Genomic DNA, 26,942 nt, shown 5'->3' on the forward strand with positions numbered 1-26,942 from the left:
GAATACATGTACATTTTCTTCTTACCACAACACTAATAAAAGAAGCATTGCATTACATCCCCCATATGGCACATACCACATGGTCAGCCTGCTCCTGGTGTCACAGCCAGGATCACACCCCGAACACAGAGAGCCTCCTGCGGAAGAAGGTGGTCGGTGGGTTCTACATCCAAGACTCCAGATCCCGGGCAAGCCAGGCCTTCCCCCGCCACGCTCTGCTTCCTTGACTGGAAAGGGCCCAGAACTGCCTAACAGGTGCTGTACTGGCTGGAAATTTTGGGTTTGATGTGGGGCTGCTGGGTGAGGTGAGGATGGGAGCTTTAGTTCTCTACTGCTCAGCAAGACCTTTCAGAGGCTGGACACTCTGGGACTGGGAAGCCTGCCGTTCTTGGGCTGAGAGCAGGTGCTGCTCCCCACCAAATCGCATCTCCTCACCAGTGAAATGGATGCGTACACTAGCCCCCGGGAGATTGCAGCAGACTGCGGTGCCTCCCTGCTTACCCTGGTCAGCCTGTCACAGGCTTTGCCCACAGCCGGTATGTCTTCCCAACTGCATGCAGCTTGGTCTGGTGTTTGCAACCGCTCGGCCCTGAGTGCAGTATGCTCCGATCACCTTGTCCATTACGGACGTGGCAAGCCCACCTTGCACTGATAAGAAAGCATTGTAAAACTAAAGTTGCTCTTTTCATGAATTTAGTTTGCAAGGAACACTTCACACCAGTTTAGGTGATACTTGCATATCCACACTTGACTAGCCTTGAGCTAGTGAGCAGTGGGGGAAAAAAAAAAAAAAGTGCTAATAACCTAAAGTAAAGGAACATTATTATGCTCTCAACCGAATGGTGTATGGTTTATGGAGTGTTAGCACCATACAAGCTGCTTTGGGTAAAGTAATGGAAAAAAAAACCAATTTTGGCAACCGATAGTTGTTACAACCCTTCTACTGAAAAAGTGGGTGGCTCTTAAAAGAGCCTTTGGAATCAAATACATAAACGCCCCTTTGTCGGGATCACTTGGAGCTGGTGTACTTGGTGACGGCCTTGGTGCCCTCGGACACCGCGTGTTTGGCCAGCTCCCCAGGCAGCAGCAGGCGCACGGCCGTCTGGATCTCCCTCGATGTGATGGTCGAGCGCTTGTTATAATGCGCCAAGCGCGACGCCTCGCCAGCGATGCGCTCGAAGATGTCGTTGACGAAGGAGTTCATGATGCCCATGGCCTTGGATGAGATGCCGGTGTCCGGGTGGACCTGCTTCAGCACCTTGTACACGTACACGGAGTAGCTCTCCTTGCGGCTGCGCTTGCGCTTCTTGCCGTCCTTCTTCTGCGCCTTGGTCACCGCCTTCTTGGAGCCCTTTTTAGGGGCTGGAGCAGACTTGGCTGGCTCAGGCATACCTAACAAACAGCGAAAGTTCTAACCAAACAAAGAAGTGTGCTACTGTTACATTGGTCCTGATATTTGTAGAAGTATTATGCAAATATGGTATGTAAAATTTTGCAGTCTGATTGGATAAGTTCTGTTAGTAGTATGGCTGTATGCAAATTAGGTGCCATCAGTTCTCGTTTTTAATTGGTTGCTACCGTTAAGACACTTTAGCCAATCAAAGGGCGTAACTTACAATTCGGCTTACAAGTATAATTGCCTCTGATTTGCTAGGCTGTTCGTTTTTCTTTTCTTTCGTTGGTGGTTGTTGGATCGTTAAAATGTCTGGACGCGGAAAGCAAGGTGGCAAAGCCCGGGCTAAGGCCAAGACACGCTCTTCGCGGGCTGGACTTCAGTTTCCTGTGGGACGAGTGCACCGTCTGCTTCGCAAAGGGAACTATGCTGAGCGTGTAGGGGCGGGCGCGCCGGTGTATCTGGCGGCGGTGCTGGAGTACCTGACGGCCGAGATCCTGGAGCTGGCGGGCAACGCGGCCCGGGACAACAAGAAGACCCGTATCATCCCACGCCACCTGCAGCTGGCCATCCGCAACGATGAGGAGCTCAACAAGCTGCTGGGCAAAGTCACCATCGCTCAGGGCGGCGTCCTGCCCAACATCCAGGCGGTGCTGCTCCCTAAGAAGACCGAGAGCCACCATAAGGCCAAGGGCAAGTAAACTGGAATAGTCAAGTTCTTGTTCCTTGAGCATTCAATCTTAGCCAAAGGCTCTTTTCAGAGCCACCTACTCATTCATTAAAAGGGCTTACACTTTTTTTTAATCCGAATGCTTTTCAGTACAATTTGTTCATCTTGGAAGTGCTGAAGTATTGATGTCAGTATTTCCATTTTGAAACGCCAAACTAATCACCTAATTTAAAGTTACAAAAAAATTTCTCTAAGTATGTGATCTACAGAAGCCTCGTGTAACAAGTAACTTAAATTGATAAATTTATCAGGTCCTCAGGGTTGTAAATCTTGAGAAAAGAGTTGCAGTAAGATATTGAAAAGTAAATACTAAAAGTTGACCTGGAGATAGTGACCTACAGGTTGTTAAAGCCACTCCTTTAGTACTACTCCTTGTTGAAAGGAATTATTTTGCACTCTAATGGGACAAATTGATCTGCAGTTTACCCTTTGGCTTTTAATAGCCAGTCTCTACTAAGCTGGGCCCCAGTTAACTGTGAATAAGCATACAGTACTTCATAGCCTGGAGGTAAAATTCATTTAGGTAGGGCTTAATACTGGGTCACCTTGAGTTCAAGGAGCAGTTACATTTGGTTTAATACAATAGGAAGTGTGAGATTATTTCAGGGTTAATGGTTTTAGTGCATTCTCGAAAATTCTGCACAAATATTAAGAATCTCTAATAAGAATTGGAGCCTGCACAGGCCCCAGTCTGTCTGTCGTTTGGGGTTGCTATATGTTTCAGCTTGTCTCCCGTGAAGACAAAGTCCTCTTCTTTGATAGAATATCTGACATAGTCGTGTTTCGTATCTTCTAGGCAGAGGAGTTCAGAGATTGAGACCTGGACTTTCATTTGAGGTAGAGGTAACCAGACCATCCAGACTGGGATGGTTAACCCAGTTAACCCACTGTTAATGCAGCCTGGATTCATAGCAGTTATAGTTGGTTGACTCCTTGATAGTTCCTAAAAGGTGTTACGTCTTTCCAGAAGGTGTCTTTCCTCTCCCTTTCCCCGATATCTTATAGATATAATCAGATCACAACCTATATGAGTGTAAAATCTGAAACTTTTATATATCACAACCTATATGAGTGTAAAATCTGAAACTTTTATATATCATTAACATACACTGTACTGTAATTCTAGGGATTCTTTTCTCTTATGGCCACAGCTCTCACTCCAAGCAAAAAATTGACACTGGTACATGATGGCTTGGAATGAACTGCAAGAGTTCATCCAGTGACTGCCAAGGGAAAGCCATTTATGGGGAAGTTAGAGAAGGGTGTGTTCAGGGGGCCTGGTTTGAGGGTTACAGTAAGTTTTCAGGCTTCTTTCCAACTTCTGCTTTCTTATGATCTCTGAACCACTAAAGTGATGGTTCTCAATCCTATTACGTCTAACACTTTCTATAACAAATACTGTAGCTACTCCTTTTCTTATACTGAAGTGGAATTTATAGATAATATAATCTACCAATACATAGCTGTAATATAAAAAAGAAAAGGAAAGTACTTTGTTGAAAGAGTTCAAAAAGAGAAATGTAGAAATTGGTGCAAAATTAGCTTTACTAAACTTGAGTGAGGACATAAAAATAACTTGACCAACCACATTAAACATACGCCTTTTCAGAAAGTGATTTTTTTAAAAAGCCAGTGTCAGGTGCCAAATTTTAACATTTTTATTCCACGAAAAACATTAAGCATTGTGATAAATTGTGTTAAATTCTGCTGAGAAAAGCCACAGAACGTTGTAAAGAAATGGCATAAGGAGACGGAGGCGAGAAAGGGTTGAAAACAGCCATTCAACAGAAGGCTTACGTCATCGGGGAGTGAACTTGTCTACCAATACGCTCACTGCGAGCCATAAGGAACAGTTGACTTGTCCAATCAGAACGGGACTCTCTTTATATATACTGGGAGAAAGGGGCAGGGCTTCGTTTTTCCATCAGTTAGCTGATTTTGGGCATTCTGTCATGGCTCGTACTAAGCAGACGGCTCGCAAGTCCACCGGCGGCAAGGCACCGCGCAAGCAGCTGGCCACCAAGGCGGCCCGCAAGAGCGCGCCGGCCACCGGCGGCGTGAAGAAGCCGCACCGTTATCGCCCCGGCACGGTGGCTCTGCGCGAGATCCGCCGCTACCAGAAGTCCACCGAGCTGCTGATCCGCAAGCTGCCGTTCCAGCGGCTGGTGCGCGAGATCGCGCAGGACTTCAAGACCGACCTGCGCTTCCAGAGTTCGGCCGTGATGGCGCTGCAGGAGGCGTGCGAGGCCTACCTTGTGGGGCTCTTCGAGGATACCAACCTGTGCGCCATCCACGCCAAGCGCGTCACCATCATGCCCAAGGACATTCAGCTTGCCCGCCGCATCCGCGGGGAGAGGGCCTAGATGTTTTTCAAATAAGTACCAACTTTGAACCCAAAGGCTCTTCTCAGAGCCACCACTTTTTCTGTGAAAGAGTTGTGTACTGTCTCCATTTCGAGGAACGAGAAACCCCGCCCCCCGTAGTTCAGGTAAAATAGGTATTACAAGCTCTTTTAAGAGGAGTTGGGTGGCTCTGAAAAGAGCCGTTAAGAAACTAATCTTCTTAATGCTCCTACTTCTTGGGGATCGCCTTTTTTGGCTTGACCGCCTTAGGCTTGGCTACCTTAGGCTTATGAACTTTAGCCTTGACTGGGCTCTTGACCGCCTTGGGCTTGGCTGTCTTCACCTTTTTCGGGCTTTTGGCCACTTTCTTGGCCCCAGTAGTAGGCTTCACCTTCTTCAAGGTCTTCTTAGCGGTTTTTTTCGGGGTGCCCACACCCATGACTTTCTTGGACTTCTTAGCCGCCCCGGTAACCTTCTTGGGCTTGGCCGCGCCCACCTTCTTCGCCTTGGGCTTGGCCTCCCCGGTGGCCGCCTTCTTGTTAAGCTTGAAAGAGCCGGAAGCCCCGGTGCCCTTGGTCTGCAGCAGGGTGCCCTTACTCACCAGGCTCTTGAGACCCAGCTTGATGCGGCTGTTGTTTTTTTCCACATCGTAGCCGGCGGCAGCCAGTGCCTTCTTGAGCGCAGCCAGAGATATGCCGTTGCGCTCCTTGGAGGCGGCGACAGCCTTGGTGATGAGCTCGGACACCGAGGGCCCGGACGCCTTGCGCTTCGCGGCACCGGTGGACTTGCGGGCCTTTTTCTTCACGGGTGTTTTCTCCGCAGGAGAAGCAGCAGGAGGCGCGGCAGGTACAGTTTCAGGCATGATTGTCGGTTTGGTTGTCTAACAGTAAAAAAATAAAGTCTCTGAGTTGAGTAGCTGGGCCTCCGAACGTCTCTGTATTTATACACACAGCGCCACTGCGCGCTGATTGGTTCCCAGCTGTCTTCATCTTGACAGCAACCTAGTCTCAGCTCTGTCCTGGAATTGTGTTTGTTACAATTCAAGAAAGCAAAAAATAAAAAATTTCCTGTGGAGGCATCACACCAAGTGTATTCTACAATGAACCAGGACATCTCAGGGTTTGAGACTTTTGTGGTTACTTCCTCCAGTTTTTATCACGTTGTTCAAAGCCTTTTTCAAAAGCCCCTGACAGTTATGCAGATTCAGAAGTCAGAGGGACAACTTTTTGATTTTCTTTTAAAATACAAATCTTCTCTTTGTGTCTTCAGTAACATGCTCTCAAGTGACATTCTATAGATTCTTGGCTTTTCATGCCTTCAACAACGGCTTGATTCTTATTGAGATTTGCCCAGAAAATCTGTTTCGTATGAGGAGAAATAACACAGACTCTTTCAGGACTTCCCTACATAAAGCTGTATAGTAAAGGCTCCTTGGAATAGTAGCAATATCTGATGAGAAAAGTCATTATTTAGTTTGAAAAAAGTTTATCATAGCTTCTTGTGACTATTTAGAGCATTAGTTAATTTGGGGCCTTCAGGCATTCAAAATGTGTCTAGGAAAATGGCAAAAGCAATAACTAATGATCATCTTGTCATGATAGTTGTGCTTGTGTTGCACTAGCTGATGGCAGAGAAGATCCATGTAAAGACTGGTTTATGGGTTTTAAATATTATTTCATTTAACTTGATTTTACTAAGAAGGATCACTTATTAAAATGTTCACAAGCTCTTGAGTTCTGAGTTCTGTCATGCTTCTGGAAGATCAGTTTGGGAAAGTAAGTAACAGAATTAAGGAATATACACGTGCACAACACCCACACACATACATAATTCCCTTAAGAGAGTGAAATTTAAAAGCATTTATATTCACTACTATGTTTTTTAATCAAGGATATAAGTTTATAGGAAACATATTGTAACTTATACTTTCTGTTCACTAGGAAATAGATTGATGGTAAAAAGTAAAAAGAGCTTTGATTTTCTTCTTCACTCCTCAAAATATGTCTTTAACATATTGTGTTTATATTTAAGCAGCCTGGACTTCTTTGTATTTTTGATAAAGCTTATGAGCCCCTTTCCAGAATAGTGCTTTTTAGTGCTTAAGTTAATATACATAGGATTACAAAGGAAAACAGTTGTATTAAAATATCAATATCAAATTTATTAAAAAATCCAAATTGGTGAGGTATGCATGTATTCTTTGTTAATTCACTACATAACAAGATTACCCATATGACCAAGTTTAGAAGGTGTAATATATTTAAACAATATGAGAGATGGAGATTGACAGCTGCTACTGCGACTTGATATGAATATAGCTCAGGTCCTGTCACCCACACTGTTTGTTGCCTGCATTCAGAATAGGAGGAAATGCTAAGGTTTGGTTGTAGTATAATAAAAATAAAGTTGGAGTTTTTGTTCTATACAATGATCTGAATCCGTCTATATATCCCAGGTGAAGAAGTCTATTCTGGAATTTGTTTCTGTGCACTGCACACTCATGGAGCAGCTTTAATAATCTTGGTTGTCCTCACAGACCATAGAGCTCTGATGATATTGGTTCTCCTCACAGATCATGGAGAAAAAGCAAAAAAAAAAAAAAAAAAAAAATCTAAGTCAACTGGAGCTCAAAGGAATTAACCATTCATTAAATCTTTATGTGAGCTTCCTTGGTGGCTCAGACAGTAAAGGAACTGCCTGCAATGTAGGAGACTGGGGCTTGATCCATGGGTGGGGAAGATCTGGAGGAGGGAATGTCTACCCACTCTGTTATTGCCTGGAGAATTCCATGGACAGAGGAGCCTGGTGGGCTACAGTCCATGGGGTCGCAAAGAATCAGAGAGGACAGGGTAACAAACACGTTAAAAAGAAAAAAAATCTAAATTTTTATGTGCTATTTTGTGGAATCGTCAAAGGAAGGTTTTAGTAAATTAATTACTTAGACTTTCACTTTAGAGGCATGCGTTTTGAGTGGAGGAGTTGAGAGAACACAGGATACTGTAATGTGTCATAATAAATAATGCTGAGTAATTGCTTATTTGCAGATGTTTTTTAAAAGTTGTATTATCTTTTAAATTTCAGTGCTCTATAATTTACACTTTCTTATACATTTAAAAGGGAAAAAAAAATGTATAGACTGCTCAAGGTCACAAGCCAGTATGTGGAGCAGGCTGTCTCCAGAGCGTGACTGGAGTAATGCCACTGGCTTGCAGAAATAGAATGTGGTTACAGATATAATGCTAGATACAACCTGTCTGTAAATTAATTTATAATCATACCACAAATTTTAGGCTTACAGCCTAATAAGTTTTTTTTAAATTCACTTTAGGATATATATATTTATAAATCTCCAGTGTAGCACTCATTGGCTCTGTTGCTCTGTTTAAATCTGTAGTTAAAGCACTTCATAAAGGACAATAGCATGTGTTATCTGGTTATGTAATATTCTAGGAAGTCTGAAGAAGGTATCAGGCTTTTTGGGGGAAAGTGTATAAACTGTTGCCTCAGTTAATGGCTGCCCGTTTTGTATGCACGCACAAACACAGGTATCCATAAATAGGGAAAAAATTTATATTCCATCTCCATGATCCAGTCGTTGCAGGCGCCTTGCCTAGCTGCTATAGCCGTGACCAAGCGACAAATAAGCGAAGGGCGGGAACTGAATGTGGTTACCGCCCCTGCTCTTGCAGTTTTCAAACAGGTCCGTTCGGTTACTATAAATACTCTAAAAGGCGCCCTTAATATTGTTCGCAGTTGTTCAATTTGCGGCTCCAAGATGTCTGGACGTGGTAAAGGAGGAAAGGGTCTCGGAAAAGGGGGTGCTAAGCGCCATCGTAAAGTTCTCCGGGATAATATCCAGGGCATTACTAAGCCCGCCATTCGTCGCCTGGCACGCCGTGGTGGTGTTAAGCGGATCTCTGGGCTTATCTATGAGGAGACCCGCGGGGTGCTGAAGGTGTTCCTGGAGAACGTGATCCGGGACGCGGTCACCTACACTGAGCACGCCAAACGCAAGACTGTTACCGCCATGGACGTGGTCTACGCGCTCAAGCGCCAGGGCCGCACCCTGTATGGCTTCGGCGGATAAGTTCTAGGCTGCTATTTGGCATAGCCGAGTGAAACCAAAGGCCCTTTTCAGGGCCACTTACCCATTCACTTAAAAGAGTTTGGCGCTTTGTGATGTAATACGGAGGTGTTTAGGCTGCTGTTGGTTTTAGTTCATCGGCTTTTTTTTTTTTTTAACTTCCTGCGTTTCAGGTTGCAGACCACCAGAGCTGGTTCAGTTTCCGTTATAATATACTTCAACTGTATATTTAGTGGGTAGTAGTGAACAGGCGGGAGAAGGCAATGGCAACCCACTCCAGTACTCTTCCCTGGAAAATCCCATGGACGGAGGAACCTGATAGGTTACAGTCCATGGGGTCGCAAAGAGTCGGATACGACTGAGCGGCTTCACTTTCACTTTTCACTTGCATGTATTGCAGAAGGAAATGGCAACCCATTCCAGTGTTCTTGCCTGGAGAATCCCAGGGACGGGGGATCCTGTTGGGCTGTGGTCTGTAGGGTCGCACAGAGTCGGACACGACTGAAATGACTGCAGCAGCAGCAGTGAACAGGCCAGCTCAGTGCGGTAGACACTGCACAGCCGTTAGTGAGAAGCTGAAAGGCGTCTAGAAACAAAGTAAACTCTGATGCTAGGAAAATGGAAAAATCTAGATAGGCATTGAACTTGAACTGAAGATATTAAAACAGCATGCCTTCTCGGACATAATAAAGGGGAGTGTGTGATCATAAAATATTTTGAAGGTTGTTAAATGCTACTAGAGAAAACTACTTGGTAATTAAGATTGTAAATCGACTGTGTGTATTATATATATATTTAGCAGTCCATGGGGTTGCAAAGAGTTGGACACCACTGAGCAACTGAGCACACTGCACACGTTTACAAAGTCATTATGTTGGCTCTAAATGTTTAGAGTTTAAATATTTAATAATCTATGCCATTGAATAAATTTTATTAGGTTTTCAAGAAACAATCTCAATACCCCTCTTCAGAGATAAAAAGGAAAAGGAAACCTTGTGCACAGGGATGCTATTTTTTGTCTCTCGTTGGATAAGCCATTTAAACCTCTGTATGACACTGTTTCCTTATCTGTAAAATGGAGATAACTTTAATTCCAATCTTACAGTTTTGGGGGGAATGACATTAACTAGCACTTCATATTTTGGCCACTGTCTGTCACATGGTAAATGCTCTATGTTTTGGCTGTTGTTATTTGCATTATTGGTATTCTTATTTTTCATGACATCAAAGACATGGAGAAAAAGAAAGTGGCATTTGAACCATGATGACATACACTTGAAGTCTTGAATAATTATTTTCTATATTTGTGGTCTTTAGCAAATTGTTAACCACTGTTCCCTTGTCTGTAATGTAGGTGTAACTTCATATTTTTGTGAGGATTGAGTGAAACCACCTAGGAATATGTTTATGTATATATCCAACAAATATAGTTTACATATGTTCTTAAGAAATTGAAAGTGTACAAATGGAAGTTCTTTTGGATGTAAACATTAAAAAACCAAACAATTCCAGATAATTAAAGAAAACTTTCTAGAAAGTTATATTTGGTGACTATATTTAAGGAATTACTGAACACTTAGGCCTTTTTCTTCAGTCCCTTTTTTATTCAATTTTAGGAAAACAAATCTGATTAATCCAGGTGGGCAGATGCATACATTAATCAAATATGATGGCCCAAGACAGAAGATAACAAGATAATGGCCACACATGGGGCTCAGTCCTAAGTAGAGTTGTTTCCAGGCCATAAACTCATTTTTATCACCCAGAACTCCTGTGTTAGCTTTTTCTTCTCCATATATTATATGTTCTCAAAACCTACCACATAAAGAGCATCTTTATTTGCTGGGCACTTTTTTTTTGTAAGCCAAGCTCTCACATCTCTCCAGAGCTAATGAAACAAACTTTGGGAATGGGGCCAGCAATCTATCCCTTAACAAGCCATCTGGGTGATTCTGATGCATACTCAAGTTCTTTATAGCTTCAGTACATAATTCAGTTCTTGGCACTTGAATGTACAATGAACTTGGTGGATGTACCTTCTGTCTAGAAGGTTCTTACATCAGGCAGTGCACCTGCCATCTCAAAGGTCATTTGCCCTCTTTGCTTACTAATACAACCTCAGTTTTTTTAAGGTCTCCATTTTCTCCCTGCTTTGTGATCCAGGGAAAGCAGAGTCCCTCTCTTAGGCTCAGGAGTGGGGTTCTGATTCCACCCAAGTCCCTCAGTATTGATTAATGGGGGGTGGGGGGTGGGCTGGGGTGGTGAGGGTGGGTATACAGCCAGTTGTTTGTGGCTCTGAGAGCCTTAAACAGTGGAGTTCAGCTTCCCCAAGAATGTAGTCACTAGGCTGAAATTGGAGTTGCTGGTCAATAAACTGTATATGCTGGGGCTGGATGTAGAATCAGGAACACTTCAGGCAAAGAATAATTGCAGAGGCCTGGAGGCTGGAGAAAGAGGCCCACAGTTTAAAGGATGCAGGGGAAGGAGGGTGGTGGGAACAAAACCAAAAGCAATGAAGAAATACAAAACAAAAAAGAGAAAATGAAGAAATAGAAAACAAAATAGAGAAAAAAGAAATCATTTTAGTTTGGGTTGGAGAGAGATGAGGGCCAGACTTTACAGGGCTTGTGGCCATAGCATAGATTTTTTAATTTCTGGGAGATGGGGGATCAACCAAAGGCTGTGAGCCGGTTTTTAAAAAAAAAAAAAAAAAAAGCGAAACATAAAGCCCTCCTCAGTGACTCTGGAATAGAAACCAAATTCACTATGGACAGAAGAGTTTCAGTATCACCACAAACTCAAAGCAAGGTGATCAGAATCAGTCCAAGAGCAATTGTAATTGGCAACCTGAAAATAAACTGGTTTGTATCCTTGTGCTTATTTTTTTTTACCTTTTTGAGACAATAAAAGGGAACTCGGATGGACTGGCCAGGGAGGCCGCTTAGGATTGTTTCTCAAAGACAATAATAGCAGTTCTTGGGTGGATTTGGCATTTCCAGGTGTGGGTGAGGTGCCCTTAACTGAACCCTTCATTCCTAACTTCCAAAAGGATGCCTCTACCTTGCAGTTTCCGGAGAAATGAGGAAGAACCCTGCCTTTTATTTTTCGGGATTTATTCTCTTGAGCATAAACCGTAGGCTTTCAAACCTCGGTGTTCGGCTCACAACATTAAAAAGCATCTTTACATCCACAGTTCTTGTTTGCGTTCTGAGCCGGCCCTGAGGACCCTTTTCTTTGTCACCAGGATCGCTGCCTTTTCTGAACTGAGCGCGGGGAGGACTAGAGGCAGGATAGGAGGATGGGCTCGGAAGATCGCAGTGACCGGACGGAATGGAGATTGTTGAGACAGGTTTCATAGTATGTGGCCGCACCGGCGAGAATTCTGAATACAGAATTCTGTGAACTTTGCAAGTCTAGTTTGTAAAACGAGTCAGGAGACTGGGATGATTGTATTCTTAAAAAGAAAAAAAAAAAAAAAATCGAGTGACGAGAGCCTCTTTAAAATCCAGGAGAAAGACACAATAAAAAAATTATTGTTCCCTTACTGGAGAGATGCAGCCACCAAACATGTGAAGAATCTTAGATAAAATGCTTAGCCAGAACTCGAAAGCCCTAGGCAAAGACCTAGGGTAGGTGAGAGGGAGTAAAAGAAATTAGTAGTAGTAGTAGTGAAAATTCAGTCTTGTCCGATACTTGAGACCCCATGGACTGTGTACCCCCCGCAAGGCTCCTCTGTCCACGGGATTCTCCAGGCAAGAATACTGGAGCGTGTTGCCATTTCCTTCTCCAGGGGATTTTCCCGATCCAGGAGTCGAACCCATTTTTCCTGCATTGCAGGCAGATTCTTTACCGACTGAGCTAGGAGGGAAGTCCTGGATCCACACAAAACAACCTGGGTGGAGACCCACAACGTCATACTTACAAAGTTCCGGTTTTAGAGAGCGGGATTTTCAAACCTAAATGCTGCCTCTCGAACTCCGCAGGGTGACGGCTTACATATAACCAAGATCAGAGATTCATAAAGTGCCCATAGAAGCCAGCGGAGGACTCTGTACAAATTTTATGAAGATAACCTGGAGCTCCAAGAATTGGGGTTAGCAGATTTCAGCCGACATTCAGTTAGGCTGCTGGGGACCTTTGTAAGTGGAACCGTTGGTAGAAAGCAAGCGTAGGCAGGAAGTCGGCTACCTAAGTGTTTTGATAAATAAACACTGATTTAACGGCTCGTATTCACACTCGTGCGCAGCTCTGATAGTGAAAACATGAGGTGGCTCTGAAAAGAGCCTTTGGGGTTGATAGTTACTACAAATATATCTACTTGGAGCTGGTGTACTTGGTGACAGCCTTGGTGCCCTCGGACACCGCGTGTTTGGCCAGCTCCCCGGGCAGCAGCAGGCGCACGGCCGTCTGGATCTCCCTGGATGTGATGGTCGAGCGCTTGTTGTAATGCGCCAGACGCGACGCCTCGCCCGCGATGCGCTCGAAGATGTCGTTGACGAAGGAGTTCATGATGCCCATGGCCTTGGACGAGATGCCGGTATCCGGGTGAACCTGCTTCAGCACCTTGTACACGTACACGGAGTAGCTCTCCTTGCGGCTGCGTTTGCGCTTCTTGCCGTCTTTTTTCTGAGCCTTGGTCACCGCCTTTTTCGAGCCCTTCTTAGGGGCCGGTGCGGATTTGGCTGGTTCCGGCATTTTGAACGCAGTTTCTGCTGAGAGAAAATAAAATGGCGTCTGCGCCACCGGATTTGTAGGCAACATTATGCAAATGAAGGCCTACTTTTGCAATTGCTGATTGGTTCACCTGCATGCAAATAAATGATTCCAGATCTACTTTCTCATATCCTGTGACAGTTTTCCAGCAATCAGGCCAATTTTTTAAATCTAGTTAAGCTTTTAATAATAAATTCCGTTTTTTCGCGTTTTTTAATAAAGAGGAGAAAATAAAAAATAAAATAAATAAATTCCGTTTCGTTTATAACAATTCAGACTAGTTTGTTTTAAAAACGAGAAGTCACTCTCGCCAGTGCTTTGAAATTACCAAAGATGCAAAGCTCGAGGCACAGTTCTGTCTCCTATTTGCAAGGCCCGTTTTTACCTCCTTGAAAGCAGTATCTTTACATCTGAATCTAGATTTTAGACCAGGGAGAGGGAACGAACTGTGGTCATCCAGACAATTCCGACTACAATGTTTCCTATTGTACACAAGATACAGAAATAGAGCGTGAAAATAAAGGGTAGGGGGGAAAAGTGCATCATTTAAAGGGAGATTAGGAATTTCGTAGCCCGTATGGCTACAATCCTTCGAATTGGAAAGGATCAAATAACATCTAGTTTAGCTACCAAGGAAGGTCACAAATAGTTCAGTCTAACCAGTGAAAAGATTACACACACACACACACACACACACACACACACAGAAATGGAAGAACCCTCTGTTTAAAGTTTTTATTACCATCATCATCATCTTCGACTGAAACCAGCTCTTGGCTGATTCTTCCAATACCATCTATCTTTTCTGCAGAGAGGTGTGCTCCCTGAATTTGCCTTTTTTCCTAACGTTCCCCAGGCTCCTTAGCCTTCCACAGACAACCCCTAAGCCCTAGTTTCAAATTTGTGAGCTAGGTTCGTAGCGCCTCCTAGTGTCTTATGAAGGCAAACATAAACTCCAGGCGGGAAGCCTCTTCACCACCTACTTTTCTAGATACAATGTGACAATGTGAACAGGTTGATTGTGATTTATTTATTCAGCAATTACTTATTTAGCGTCTATCACGTTGGGAACATTCTACCAGGAACTTGGGATGTCCAAATATAAGATTATAACAAATAGTATCAAATCGAAGAGGAAAAGAGACACTATAGAGGTAGGGCTTCCAAAGAAACAACAGCCTTAGATTCCGTCTTTCCCTCAGACAATGATTTCCAGATACTGAAATTATCAGATACTATGAAATAACAATTTACTGAAAGTTTAAAGAAATAAAAATCTGATTAATGCAATCAAGGAACAAGGTATAGTCAAAACCAAACTAATTTAAAAAAATAAAAAAACAACAGAAATTCTAGAAATCAAAAAGAGCTATATTCCATACAGATAAAATTAAAATCTATTGATTAAGATGAAACATTCGGGACCTCAGATGCCCGTGATTACACAACCACTAGCTAAATAAGGTAACAACTGACAGAATTAGCAGGAGAAGTTCAAATTTGGAGCTGTTGGTCAAGTTTTCATTGTATTAAGCTTATAAATTCCCATAGCAAACAACAAAAAAAATGTGTATGCTTATAGAAAGTTTGGACAACACAGTCAACAAACTTGATCTGTGTGTGATTCTTGTACTTCACACATAGGGAATGTCCAACTTTTAAAGCACACATTTAATAATCTCAAAAATTCAACAGTGGCTTCAGAAAATGTCACAATGAATACAAAAGAATCAGTTTCATATATATGACACTCTTTTGCATTATCTAATTAAAGAGCAACAGAAAAGATATTTTTAGGATAATAAAAATAAAACAATCTTGATATATGATTGGAAACTGAAAGTGCACTTCTAAATACAATGAATTAGAATATTATAAGGGAAACTATTCAATGTTATGAGATAAATACAAATGGAAATAATACACATGAAAATTGTTGGATGTATCTAAAGGTGTACTACAAGGGACACACATAATATTCAAAGCATATTTTAAGGAACGAGAATCACTAAAGATATACAAAATAGGTGTTCAACAACAACAACAAAAAGCTAGAAAAAGAACAAGAAGTAAATCAAAATTAAGTTGAAAGAATTGGTCTTAGAATTCTTAGAATGTGTTGTACTGCTGTGAATGATGCTCTGTTTCAATTCCATATAGGCAATTACTAATGTGTAGAAAGGTCATGTATTTTTATGTGGTGCACATATTTACCAACCCTACTGAGTTCTTATTTGATTTCATGGTGTGTTTATAGGTTCTCATGGATTTTCACATTGACATATTATTTTAAGTATGTCAACCTTAAAATTAAAGAAAAAAAAAATTTTAATGGAGATAACCCATTAACAACAACCTTGTCCTTTGAAAAGTCTTATAATAATAGACAAACATCTATAAAAATTAATGAGGAAAAAAAGATCATGTGTGTGAAAAAATTATACAAATAGAAAAAGAATAGTTGCTACCAAAAGAGAGATATTAAGCTTAACAGAAAGCAATAATTTTCAAGAAAAACTTAAGTAATGGGCCGAATAAACAAGTGATGATTATGGAAATAGGACTGGCAGTTTTAAAAAAAATTTTTTTCTTGTACTCTTCAGTCTAAGTGATACCACACTTGGCTGAGTTTTACAGGTACTAGTGAAATTTAAGTAACCGACAATCCTTATTTTACAGATGTTTCAATAGAAAAATAGCTTTTTTTTTTTTGCAAACTGTTTACCCTTACCTAAACTGGACAGGAACAACACAGAATGAAAGAGAGAAATAGATGAGAAAAAATTATAGTCTCGTTTTACTTATGAAATTCCTTTTTTTTTTTTAAAGCTCTATTTAGAATGCAAGCAAATGGAAATCAAGAGATAACATTATTTAAAAAACAATAGTATATTATGTTGGGTTTATTATAAGAATGGAAGAAAAGTTTAACATTTTAAATCTGCCACTGTAAGAAATTAATAGAGAAAAGCTGTTATCATTTATAGAGATACTAGGAAAGTATTTGTTAGAATATGACATGCCTTCATTATCAATATTTTCAATAAACTAGAAGGATAAGGAGTAGCGAGTCACTTCATAAGAAGTAGCTACAGTGAGAACAACATTTAATAGTGCAATTTTAGAAGGATTCCAAACGTGTAAAAAGACAAAAGCTTTGTGGTACTACTTTTATGCAACATAACACTGAGGGCCTGGCCAATATCATGAGACAAGTACAAGAATTAAGAAGGATAAGTATTCAACAGGAAAACACGTTATCCTTATTGTTTGAAAATAATATGTCATTGTAAAAATTAACAAGAATCTATAAACAATTAGATTGTCCTGAGCATAAGAGGGTTACTGAATATATGAGTACCACATAAAAATTCATGGCCTTTCTAGATTTGAAATAGAAAATTCAGACATTGTTTACAACAGTATAATACAGTCTAAGGATTCTAAATTCAAGAAAAAATATTCCAGATCTGTATATATAAAACTATGAAATCCTGAAATAAAAAACAAGATTCACTCAAACTAAGGGACAGATATATGTTAGACTTCCTTCCTCAGTGATCAATGAAAAGAAATAGAGGAAAACAATAGAATGGGAAAGATTAGAGATTTCTTCAAGAAAATTAGAGATACCAAGGGTCATTTCATGTAACGATGGGCACAATAAAGGACAGAAATGGTATGGACCTAACAGAAGCAGAAAATATTAAGAAGAGGTGGCAAGAATACACAGAAGAACTATACAAAAATGATCTTCATGACCCAGATAACCACGATGGTGTGATTACTCACCTAGAGCCAGACATCCTGGAATCCAAAGTCAAGTGGGCCTTAGAAAGCACCACTACGAACAAAGCTAGTGGAGGTGATTGAATTCCAGTTCAGCTATTTCAAATCCTAAAAGAGGATGCTGTGAAAGTGCTGCACTCAATATGCCAGCAAATTTGGAAAATTCAGCAGTGGCCACAGGAATGGAAAAGGTCAGTAATTCTAATCCCAAAGAAAGGCAATGCCAAACTATGTCCAAACTACCACAGAATTGCAGTCATCTCACACACTAGTAAAGTAATGCTCAAAATTCTCCAAGCCAGGCTTCAACAATATGTGAACTGTGAACTTCCAGATGTTCAAGCTGAATTTAGAAAAGGCAGAGGAACCAGGGATCAAATTGCCAACATCCGTTGGATCATGAAAAAACCAAGAGAGTTCCAGAAAAACATCTACTTCTGCTTTATTAACTATGCCAAGGCCTTTGACTGTGTGGATCATACCAAACTGGGGAAAATTCTTAAAGAGATGGGAATGCCAGACCACCTTACCTGCTTCCTGAGAAATCTGTAGGCAAGTCAAGAAGCAACAATTAGAAAGGTATATGGAACAACAGATTGGTTCCAAATCAGGAAAGAAGTATGTCAAGGCTGTATACTGTCACCCTGCTTATTTAACTTATATGCAGAGTACATCATGAGAAATGGTGGACTGGATGAAGCACAAGCTGGAATCAAGATTGCTGGGAGACATATCAATAACCTCAGATATGCAGATAACACCACCCTTATGGCAGAAAGTGAAGAGGACCACCCTCATGGCATCTGGTCCCATCACTTCATGGCAAGTAAATGGGGAAACAATGGAAACAGTGACAGACTTTAATTTTTCAGGCTCCAAAATAGCTGCAGATGGTGCCATGAAATTAAAAGATGCTTGCTCCTTAGAAGAAAACTTATGACCAATCTAGACAGCATATTAAAAAGCAGAGACATTACTTTGCCAACAAAGGTCCATCTGTCTAGTCAAAGCTTTGGTTTTTCCAGTAGTCGTGTATGGATGTGAGAGTTGGACTATAAAGAAGGCTGAGCACCTAAGAACTGATGCTTTTGAACTGTGGTGTTGGAGAAGACTTTTGAGAGTCCCTTGGACTGCAAGGAGATCCAACCAGTCCATCCTTGAGGAGATCAGTCCTGAACATTCATTGGAAGGACTGATGCTGAAGCTGAAACTCCAATACGTTGGCCACCTGATGCGAAGAACTGACTCATTGGCAAAGACCCTGATGCTGGGAATGATTGAAGGCAGGAGGAGAAGGGGATGACTGAGGATGAGATGGTTGGATGGCATCACTGGTACTCAATGGACATGAGTTTGAGCAAGCTCTGTGAATTGGTGATGGACAGGGAGGCCTGGTGTGCTGCAGTCCATGGGATCACAAAGAGTTGGACACGACTGAGTGACTGAACTGAACTGATACACTAGACTATGTTTCTTTCTTTCTTTCTTTTTTTTTTTTTTGATGACTCAGTATGGTAAAATGTTCTTAAACTCCAAAATAACCTAAAAATTCAATGTTATGTGACAAAACTTCACTATGGTAAAACATCGTAAAATTCCCATTAATTAGCAAAAATAGGATGATTCTCCAAAAGAAACAGAAGAGAAAAGGAAGAAAAAAAGTGAATTTTGATTTAAGACAGGCAATCTAAGACTAGCTAGGATTATCCTAGGCTTTGAGCTTTCAGAAACTACATTAAACATTTGTTTAAGTCTTGGTAGGCCAAGTCAAGAAGAAAGCTCAGAGTAGCTGGATTCAGTGCTAAGTCGATTCAGTCATGTGTCTCTTTGACCCTATGGACTGTAGCCTGCCAGGCTTCTTGCTCCATGGGATTTTCCAGGCAAGAATACTGGAATGCATTGCCATTTCCTTCTTCAAGTAGCCTGGTTAATTCATTCTAAAGTGACAATATCTCATGCAATGGTTTAGAGCCTGGTGATACAAAGGCTATGACTCCCGGCTTCCACTGCAGTTGGTGCCAGTTTGATCCCTGGTGGGGATGGGTTTCCATTTCCTTCTCCAGGCAGACTGGTTAGTTTGTTCTAAAGAGAGAGTGTCTCTAACGCAATAGTTTAGAGCAAGGACTCTGGATCTAAACTTCTTAGGTCAAAATGCCCTTTGCCATTTATTAATTAGATGATATTGGATACATTTTTTTTAAGCTCTGAGCAACTCAATAATTTCAGTTCAGTTCAGTTGCTCAGTTGTGTCCGACTCTTTGTGACCCCATGGACTACAGCGTGCCAGGCCTCCCTGTCCATCACCAACCTCCGGAGCTTATTTAAACTCACGACCATTGAGTTGGTAATGTCATCCATCCATCTCATCCTCAGTCATCCCCTTCTCCTCCTGCCTTCAATCTTTCCCAGCATCAGGGTCCTTGCCAATGAATCAGCTCTTCACATCAGGTGGCCAAAGTATTGAAATTTCAGCTTCAGCATCAGTCCTTCCAATGAATGTTCAGGACTGATTTCCTTTAGGATGGACTGGTTGGATCTCCTTGCAGTCCAAGGAACTCTCAAGAGTCTTCTCCAACACCACAGTTCAAAAGCATCAGTTCTTAGGTGCTCAGCCTTCTTTATAGTCCAACTCTCACATCCATACACGACTACTGGAAAAATCAAAGCTTTGACTAGACAGATGGACCTTTGTTGGCAAAGTAATGTCTCTGCTTTTTGTTTTCTTCTAAGGAGCAAGCATCTTTCAATTCCATGGCCACAGTCACCATCTACAGTGATTTTGGACCCCCCAAAATAAAGGCTGTCAGTGTTTCCACTATTTCCCCATCTATTTGCCATGAAGTGATGAGACCAGATGCCATGATCTTAGTTTTCTGAATGTTGAGCTTTAAGCCAACTTTTTCACTCTCCTCTTTCACTTTCTTCAAGAGGCTCTTTAGTTCTTCTTAGCTTTGTGCCATAAGTGTGGTTTCATCTGCATTTCTGAGGTTATTGATATTTCTGCCGGCAATCAATACATATGGCTAAAATAGTGATAATAGTTCACAGGTGTGTTGGGAAGATTAAAGGAGTTAACATCTGGAAAGCACTAAGAAATGTGTACACCAAAAAAAAATTTTTTTTTTTTTTTAAATAAATAGAAGTAATTGGAGATGGTTGTGTGTTACCAGCACCCAAGGTTGCACTGTGTTTTGTGGGCCCCACTCTCTTGTACCTTCCTGGGCCGTCTTCTCCATAAAACCAACAAAAACAGTAACATTATTAAAATTACATAAAGTATTAGTACCTTTAGCAGAACGGTTTCATCGTTCTAGTTTTATGATATATTAGAACGTTTTCATCGACCTAAAAGTTCATTTTTAATTCTTATTTTAGAAGAAAATAAAATACATCCGTGAGCCTCTAAAAATACTGTGGGCTGTATGCTCCAAGTCAACTCTAGCCTAATGGATGTAGGTCCTTCATGCATCTGAAGATTAAACTTAAAAACACATAGTTATTCAAGTAGGAAATAACAATAATTCACACATACATACACATACACCCACTTAATCCTCAAAGCGCCCTAGAAATACGAGAACGAATCAACAGGTGGCACAAGGAAATTGTCTTGGGGACTAGTTATGAGGGACAGTGCATCTTCAGAACAGGTTTTGAGAGGAGTTAAAAATTAAAAGAGGGGTGATGTCTTGTTTCTCGGTCTTCAAACAACTCGCTTCTCCGTTTCAATAAGTGAATGCCCTCTTAGACTGTTGGGGCCTCTCGTTTCCACTGGCAGATGGAAGAGAGGCTGGGGGTCGGCTGCTCCTGCGCACCAGTAGGGGTTGGTCACGAGAAACCTTGCGGGGCGAAAAGTGGTGGGCGGAAGCCTACAGCTTACTGGCGACTTCGTAGGGGAGCTGAAGGTGTACGCGTAACGTGGGGCTCCAGGAAAAACAGCGGAGCATGAGGTGGGTTGGAAAGACCCAGTGACGGAGAAGGTGTGGAGGGCCGTGGCTCCTGGAGGTGGGGCAGACAGAGGCGGGGCATGGAAGGCCCACGCTCTTCTTTCCACTCTTGTATGGCCACACCAGAAGGAGGCGCTAATTTTCAGGACTGGACACTTACTTGAAACTCAAGCTGATTTTCCAGTTTTGGGTGACTGGTAATATCATACCGGGTGGCGCAGTGGTAAAGAATTCACCTGCAATGCAGGTAGACCCGGGTTTGATCCCTGGGTTGGGATCCCAGGAGAAATGGGATGGCTGCCATGGGGTTGCGAAGAGTCCAACACAATTGAGGGGGTTTCACTTTTTTTTTTTTCCCCCTCCAAGTGTGATCCCCGGATGCATTAGCATCACTTTGATAATTTAGAAATGCAAATTATTGGCCCCTACTCCAGATCTAGTGAATATAGAGAAACTGAGGTGGGGCCTAGCAATCTGTTTTTAAAAAAGTCCTTCTTGGTGGCTCAGACCATAAAGCGTCTGCCCTCAAAGCGGGAGACCCAGGTTCGATCCCTGGGTCCGGAAGATCCCTGGAGAAGGAAATGGCAACCCAGTCCAGTATCCTTGCCTGGAGAATCCCATGGACGGAGGAGCCTGGTAGGCTACAGTCCACAGGGTCGCAAAGAGTCGGACACGACTGAGCGACTTCATTCATTCATTCATTCAAATAGCGCACACTTAACTCTGAGAGTGCTTCAAAGTAATGTCTTCCCCTTAATTCAGGTGTTGAAGGTGACTTACCATTTGTCAGCTTAGATAAACTAAGTTGTTTACCTTCGAGATTGTTACCAAAGCCAAAACACTTCTTAGGCCTTACCCACTCAAAACTTAATGGCAGAAAATAAACTGAAAAATGAATAAATTGTTTGTATAGAAAAGGGTTATCTAAAGAGAAGGATTTGAATTAATAAAAGCTGAATTCCAGTTATCCACAGGTTTTATTAAATGTGGAATCTCATTTACAGATGTTTTGCCATTCTCTCCTTTAGACTTCCCCCACCTAAGTAAGTAGATGGTAAATAATAAATTTCCAGTAATTAGGCCTATGACAGAAATAAATTCTATCTTCATGATTTAAATAAAAATAAAATGAGAAAGCTAAAACATCTTGTTTATGCTTTTCCACCCAGGTAATGATCTCCTTCTCCTTTGCAGACAAGTCAATGTGCAATAAATCAGGATGGGTAGGATTTTATTGGGATATACACACTAATCAATTATTTCGGGCAGATCAGACATCATACCTCATAACTTCTATGGCCAGATTTTCATTTTCAGTTACTGTTTGCATTCATTTCTTCTCTGTACTTTATCTCACCCCTGATTGAAGAAACAAAAATTGTTCATATGTTAGGTGCCATTTTGCCATCAGCATTAATATTTGCTATACAAAAAAGAGGGTTCTGTTTACATATGCTTCTATAATGTGTTATGAGGAATCTCTGTTCCAATGTTACCTACACTTCACTAGCATCAATAGATAAAATCATTATTAGCATTAATAGATAATGACTCAAAACATAGGGCTTCCCAGGTGGCTCTGCAGTGAAGAATCTTCCTGTCAATGCAATAGAAGCAGGAGATAAGTGTTCAATCCCTGGGTTGGGAAGATCCTCTGGCAGAGGAAATAGCAACCCACTCCATTATTCTTGCTGGAAGTGTTTGGACAGCAGTTGGTATAAGTCAAGAGGAAGACTGCTGAAGTTGCTCATCTGAACAAAGTACAAAAATTAGTCTTCCATAAGACATAATTTCTGGATTCATAGTTGATTTAAACATGCAAAAGTATATGACAGAACAGACATAAGAAGCAAATAGTTGTAGAACTCAAGTTATAGTCAATGATAGATGAAGTGAAGTGAAAGTCGCTCAGTTGTGTCCAACTCTTTGAGACCCCATGGACTGTATAGTCCATGGAATTCTCTAGGCCAGAATACTGGAGTTGGTAGCCTTTCCCTTCTCCAGGGGATCTTCCCAACCCAGGGATCAAACCCAGGTCTCCCAAATTGTGCATGGATTCTTTACCAACTGAGCCACAAGGAAGCCCAAGTATACAGGAGTGGGTAGCCTATCCCTTCTCCAGGGGATCTTCCTGACCCAGGAATTGAACGGGGGTCTCCTGCATTCCAGGCGATCTTTACCAACTGAGTTATCAATTCAAAATTGTAAAAATGTAGTTTTTCTTGTGACTCTGTGCAGAATTAGCCTTATTTGAATAGATATGGCCTTTCCCCTTTGCTAGAACATGATCTGTAGGCTCTCGGAATGTATTGCCGGATAAAAGATAAGAATATCTTTGTGTACCACAAGGCCTTGAGCTACATTGGGTGGTCTAATAGAATCATTTTTTGGGGGTTCTTTGGGTCATGCCATATGTATACTAGATCCAGAGGGATTGGGTACTAAAGATCCAGTCTCTATACCAAGGCTTGATTGAGTTTCCCTAGTTAGCAATACATACTGTGTTTCACACATCATTGCAGGAAGGTATTGTTAACAGTTGGTGACTCTGCTGGAAAAGCACTACTGGAAGCTCTCAGTTTGGAAGATGCTTAGACTCTGATCCATGAGTCTCTTCCCTTTGCTGATTTTCCTTTGTGTCTTTTTGCTATAATGAACCCTAATCTTGTGTATAATAACTTTCAGTGAGTTCTGTGAGTCCTTGTAATAAATTGTATCATCTGAGTGTAGTTTTGGTGAGAACTCTGAACCCTGCAGTTGGTGTCAGATACGAGTGCAGTCCTATGGACCATCCCTTAGCTTTGCCACTATATTACAGTGGTATTAATATTACTATACTGCTTATCACTAAAAACTTGGGATAGTTTGTGGTTTTTTTTTTTTTTTTTTTTGCTTTAATTTAATGAGTTTGGTAGTTCTCATGTGAATCTAAGTCTATTCGCCTGCAAATTTCCAAAGAGTGATAAACACTTGTTCAGGCTTTGGTGAAAGATAAAGGGATATGAGAACAGTTAACTGTAAGCATTCTTGATAGTCTTACAAAACTGAGAGCTCCTTGAAGTCAAGGACAACCTTATTTCTCTTTGTATCTCCAGTACCCATGTCAGTGACTAGCCTAGAGATATTCAATGACTATCTCTTAAATAAATTGATGTATAAATAAATAACTTGCAATAAATTGATGTATAAATAAATAACTTGCCATGGTACAATTTACTAGGGTACTTTGATATACATCAAAATCTCCTTATAAACCTTCATAACTTAATTCTTCTTTAGTTTCTTCTTTAGTTTCTTCTTTTACCAAGCTTCTGCTAACCCTTAATTTGTTACATTTTTTAAACATTGTATTTTCTTTCAATCAGTCATCGTCTTCACTCCTATATTTTAAATAAATTTTTACCTTCTTAAACTTACCAATTTTAAATTTCATTAATTTTTTTCTTAAGTGTTATTTTCTCCTCTTTTCAAATGCCAAAGTATTTCCTGGGATTATAATTTTTTATTATATTTATTTTCTTTAATTTGTTTTGTTTCAAAAAGATCAAACCTATCATGCACTCCAAAACAATCATGCATCAGAGATTTGCTTTACTGGTTGTGGTTGAGGATTTCTCAGGTGAATTAATTCAATTCATTCAATATTTTTTTAAAGTATTGACTACTATCTGAGATAGTTTTGTTTAACATAAAGGGCTACTATTTTGTCCTTTACAACCTCAGAAAAAGGAACTATCAGGACATCATGTGAGAGTTTTACTGACTTTATCTCTGTAGAAAGTGGTCTATTATAGTCTATGTTGCTGGAATTCTTAAAAATCTACCGAGTGGAAAGGTATTAAGTTTGGGTGATTTTATAGCTTATTTCTAAGTAATCTTTAAAGCACAAATACTTTTTACTTTCAAGATTTAAAGCATAAAAAGAATCATGTGGTGGTTTTAAAATACATACACAAATTATTTTAATATCCTTACCTCAAAAGATGGATCCTAATTCCCCTTCTGAATAAATACCAGATTTAAGTGACTATCCTGATGAATAGAAAGTAGCAGAAGTGTCATTGTGTCAAAATTAGGTCACAGAGGCCTAATTCCTGCCATTCTCTCTGTCTCTGATTTCTCTTTCTATGGGATAACAGCTACTGTGCTTTGAAGCAGTCTCTTCCATCCTCTGGGGGAACTGAGTTCTTGCAGCAGACACTTGTCTGGGGAATCCTCCAGCTACAGTCAAGCTTTCTGTTGACTGCATTGTTTGCTTACTTCTTGACTTCAAACTCCCCAGACACCCTGAGTCATAACTACCCAACTAAGTCATTTAAGTGAAGGACAGGAAAGCCTGGCATGCTGCAGTCCATGGAATCGCAAAAAGTTGGACACAACTGAGTGACTGAACAACAACAAAGTCATTTCGGGATTCCTGATCTCAGAAATTGAATGAGATAATAAATATTCATTGACTTAAGCTGCTCAGTTTGGAGATAATTTATTATACAGCAGTAAGTAGTAAAGAGAACCCCCACAGTGAAGTTTATGAAGCTACCATAACTTTAAGGACAAAATCTGATGAAGGCAAACTGAAAAGAGAAAAATCATAGAATGATTTTATGTATGAATAGTAGAGAATTTTAAATACCCATGTAAAATATTAAAATTTATCCAGGCACTATTTAAGATAAAGATACAACATGACCAAATAAGGGACTTACCTGGTGGTCCAGTGGTTAAGAGTCCGCTTGCCACTGTGGGAGAGGCGGGTTGCGTCCCTGGTCCAGGAAGATCCCACATGCTGAAATGCAACTAAGCCCATGTGCCACGACTACTGAAGCCCGTGAGCCTAGACCCTATACTCTGCAACAACAGTAGCCACTGCGATGAGAAGCCAACCTGCCACAATGAAGAATAGCCTCTGCTTGCTGCAACTAGAGAAAGCCTTTGAGCAGCAAGAAAGACTCAGCACAGCCAAAAGAAAAAAAGAAAAGAAATGACCAAATAAGATTTGGCCTAGAACTAGAACTATGGATTAACATTAGAATGTCTATGTGTACTTTGTTGCAACAGGTTTAAGGAGAAAAAGCACATTATTTCATCAGATGCCAAAAATCCATAAATCACTCCTAATAACTCATAATAGAATTAAAAGGAAATTACATCAATACAATAAAGACTACTCACACACATGCATTTGTATTATTATAAATCACAAACTACCAAAACTAGTTCCATGAAAAGGAGGAAAAAATGGTGACATCTGCTAGCATGTCTAATATGGGATAGTTTGTGATTTTAGCTAACACAATAATTTGATAAAAGATAAGAAGTTGTTATTGAAGGGATATGAAACATTTTTTTCTGTGCTGATAGTATGAAAGTCAAGATAATCCATTAGATATTAACATTAACATAAGTTAATTACAACAAGATACAAAATGCATGTAAATAATCAATCACTCCCCTCTACCCCATGCTAGAATTTCAAGCAGTGGTTTTTAATCTGATGCTATATGTCCACCCAGAAAATCAGCATTAAATTTGTAACAATGTATAGGGTTTAGTTCAGTGTCACACAGTAACCCTTTTTTGTTACATCATTTCACTACATTTTATGAGTAATCCATCAATTCTAAAAAATTATTGGCCCTGATCATTTAAATCTCACATCTGCATCATTTTCCGTTTGTCTTGCCACTATGGTTAGATGCATACCAGACAATTTTATTACCAATTCCAGATCTCTTAAACTCATTTTTACATTCCTCTCTCTGCATTTTGGATAATTCCTTGAAATCTGGTTTGCTATTCATGAAAATTCTTCAATTGGGTCCAATTTACTATTAAGCTCATCCAGTAAGCTTTTAATTCTGTCCTCTCTATATAGAAAACAAATAGAAGCTCTAGAAACATTTGTTTTCTTCAAAACTGTGTGATCATTTTTTGTATTCTGTTA

At 40.7% G+C, this 26,942-nt stretch overlaps 6 protein-coding genes across 6 annotated transcripts; 3 read left to right on the forward strand and 3 right to left on the reverse strand.

The window, feature by feature from the left end:
• Positions 1–961: 961 nt before the first annotated feature.
• Positions 962–1,455, reverse strand: LOC122429187 (histone H2B type 1-C/E/F/G/I). The gene has a single exon (XM_043449430.1). The coding sequence runs from the start codon at positions 1,388–1,390 to the stop codon at positions 1,010–1,012; it is 381 nt and encodes a 126-aa protein (XP_043305365.1). The 5' UTR covers positions 1,391–1,455; the 3' UTR covers positions 962–1,009.
• Positions 1,456–1,659: 204 nt separating this feature from the next.
• LOC122429182 (histone H2A type 1) lies at positions 1,660–2,237 on the forward strand. Its single transcript, XM_043449424.1, has one exon. It carries the CDS (start codon positions 1,702–1,704, stop codon positions 2,092–2,094), a length of 393 nt encoding a protein of 130 aa, XP_043305359.1. The 5' UTR covers positions 1,660–1,701; the 3' UTR covers positions 2,095–2,237.
• A 1,535-nt stretch (positions 2,238–3,772) lies between these two features.
• Positions 3,773–4,532, forward strand: LOC122429180 (histone H3.1). The gene has a single exon (XM_043449422.1). It carries the CDS (start codon positions 4,076–4,078, stop codon positions 4,484–4,486), a length of 411 nt encoding a protein of 136 aa, XP_043305357.1. The 5' UTR covers positions 3,773–4,075; the 3' UTR covers positions 4,487–4,532.
• An 89-nt stretch (positions 4,533–4,621) lies between these two features.
• Positions 4,622–6,186, reverse strand: LOC122429175 (histone H1.4-like). The gene has a single exon (XM_043449418.1). It carries the CDS (start codon positions 5,325–5,327, stop codon positions 4,695–4,697), a length of 633 nt encoding a protein of 210 aa, XP_043305353.1. The 5' UTR covers positions 5,328–6,186; the 3' UTR covers positions 4,622–4,694.
• A 1,847-nt stretch (positions 6,187–8,033) lies between these two features.
• Positions 8,034–8,609, forward strand: LOC122429176 (histone H4-like). The gene has a single exon (XM_043449419.1). It carries the CDS (start codon positions 8,049–8,051, stop codon positions 8,550–8,552), a length of 504 nt encoding a protein of 167 aa, XP_043305354.1. The 5' UTR covers positions 8,034–8,048; the 3' UTR covers positions 8,553–8,609.
• Positions 8,610–12,848: 4,239 nt separating this feature from the next.
• LOC122429177 (histone H2B type 1-C/E/F/G/I) lies at positions 12,849–13,280 on the reverse strand. Its single transcript, XM_043449420.1, has one exon. It carries the CDS (start codon positions 13,242–13,244, stop codon positions 12,864–12,866), a length of 381 nt encoding a protein of 126 aa, XP_043305355.1. The 5' UTR covers positions 13,245–13,280; the 3' UTR covers positions 12,849–12,863.
• Between the last annotated feature and the right edge of the window lie 13,662 nt (positions 13,281–26,942).

Source organism: Cervus canadensis, chromosome 28 (assembly GCF_019320065.1).
Source record: "Cervus canadensis isolate Bull #8, Minnesota chromosome 28, ASM1932006v1, whole genome shotgun sequence".
Taxonomy (NCBI): Eukaryota; Metazoa; Chordata; class Mammalia; order Artiodactyla; family Cervidae; genus Cervus; species Cervus canadensis.

Excerpts from the sequence above, each read along its gene's own strand:
- LOC122429176 (XM_043449419.1), top strand. The coding sequence starts at position 8,049 with ATGATCCAGTCGTTGCAGGCGCCTTGCCTAGCTGCTATAGCCGTGACC.
- LOC122429187 (XM_043449430.1), bottom strand. The coding sequence starts at position 1,390 with ATGCCTGAGCCAGCCAAGTCTGCTCCAGCCCCTAAAAAGGGCTCCAAG.
- LOC122429175 (XM_043449418.1), bottom strand. The coding sequence starts at position 5,327 with ATGCCTGAAACTGTACCTGCCGCGCCTCCTGCTGCTTCTCCTGCGGAG.
- LOC122429180 (XM_043449422.1), top strand. The coding sequence starts at position 4,076 with ATGGCTCGTACTAAGCAGACGGCTCGCAAGTCCACCGGCGGCAAGGCA.
- LOC122429177 (XM_043449420.1), bottom strand. The coding sequence starts at position 13,244 with ATGCCGGAACCAGCCAAATCCGCACCGGCCCCTAAGAAGGGCTCGAAA.
- LOC122429182 (XM_043449424.1), top strand. The coding sequence starts at position 1,702 with ATGTCTGGACGCGGAAAGCAAGGTGGCAAAGCCCGGGCTAAGGCCAAG.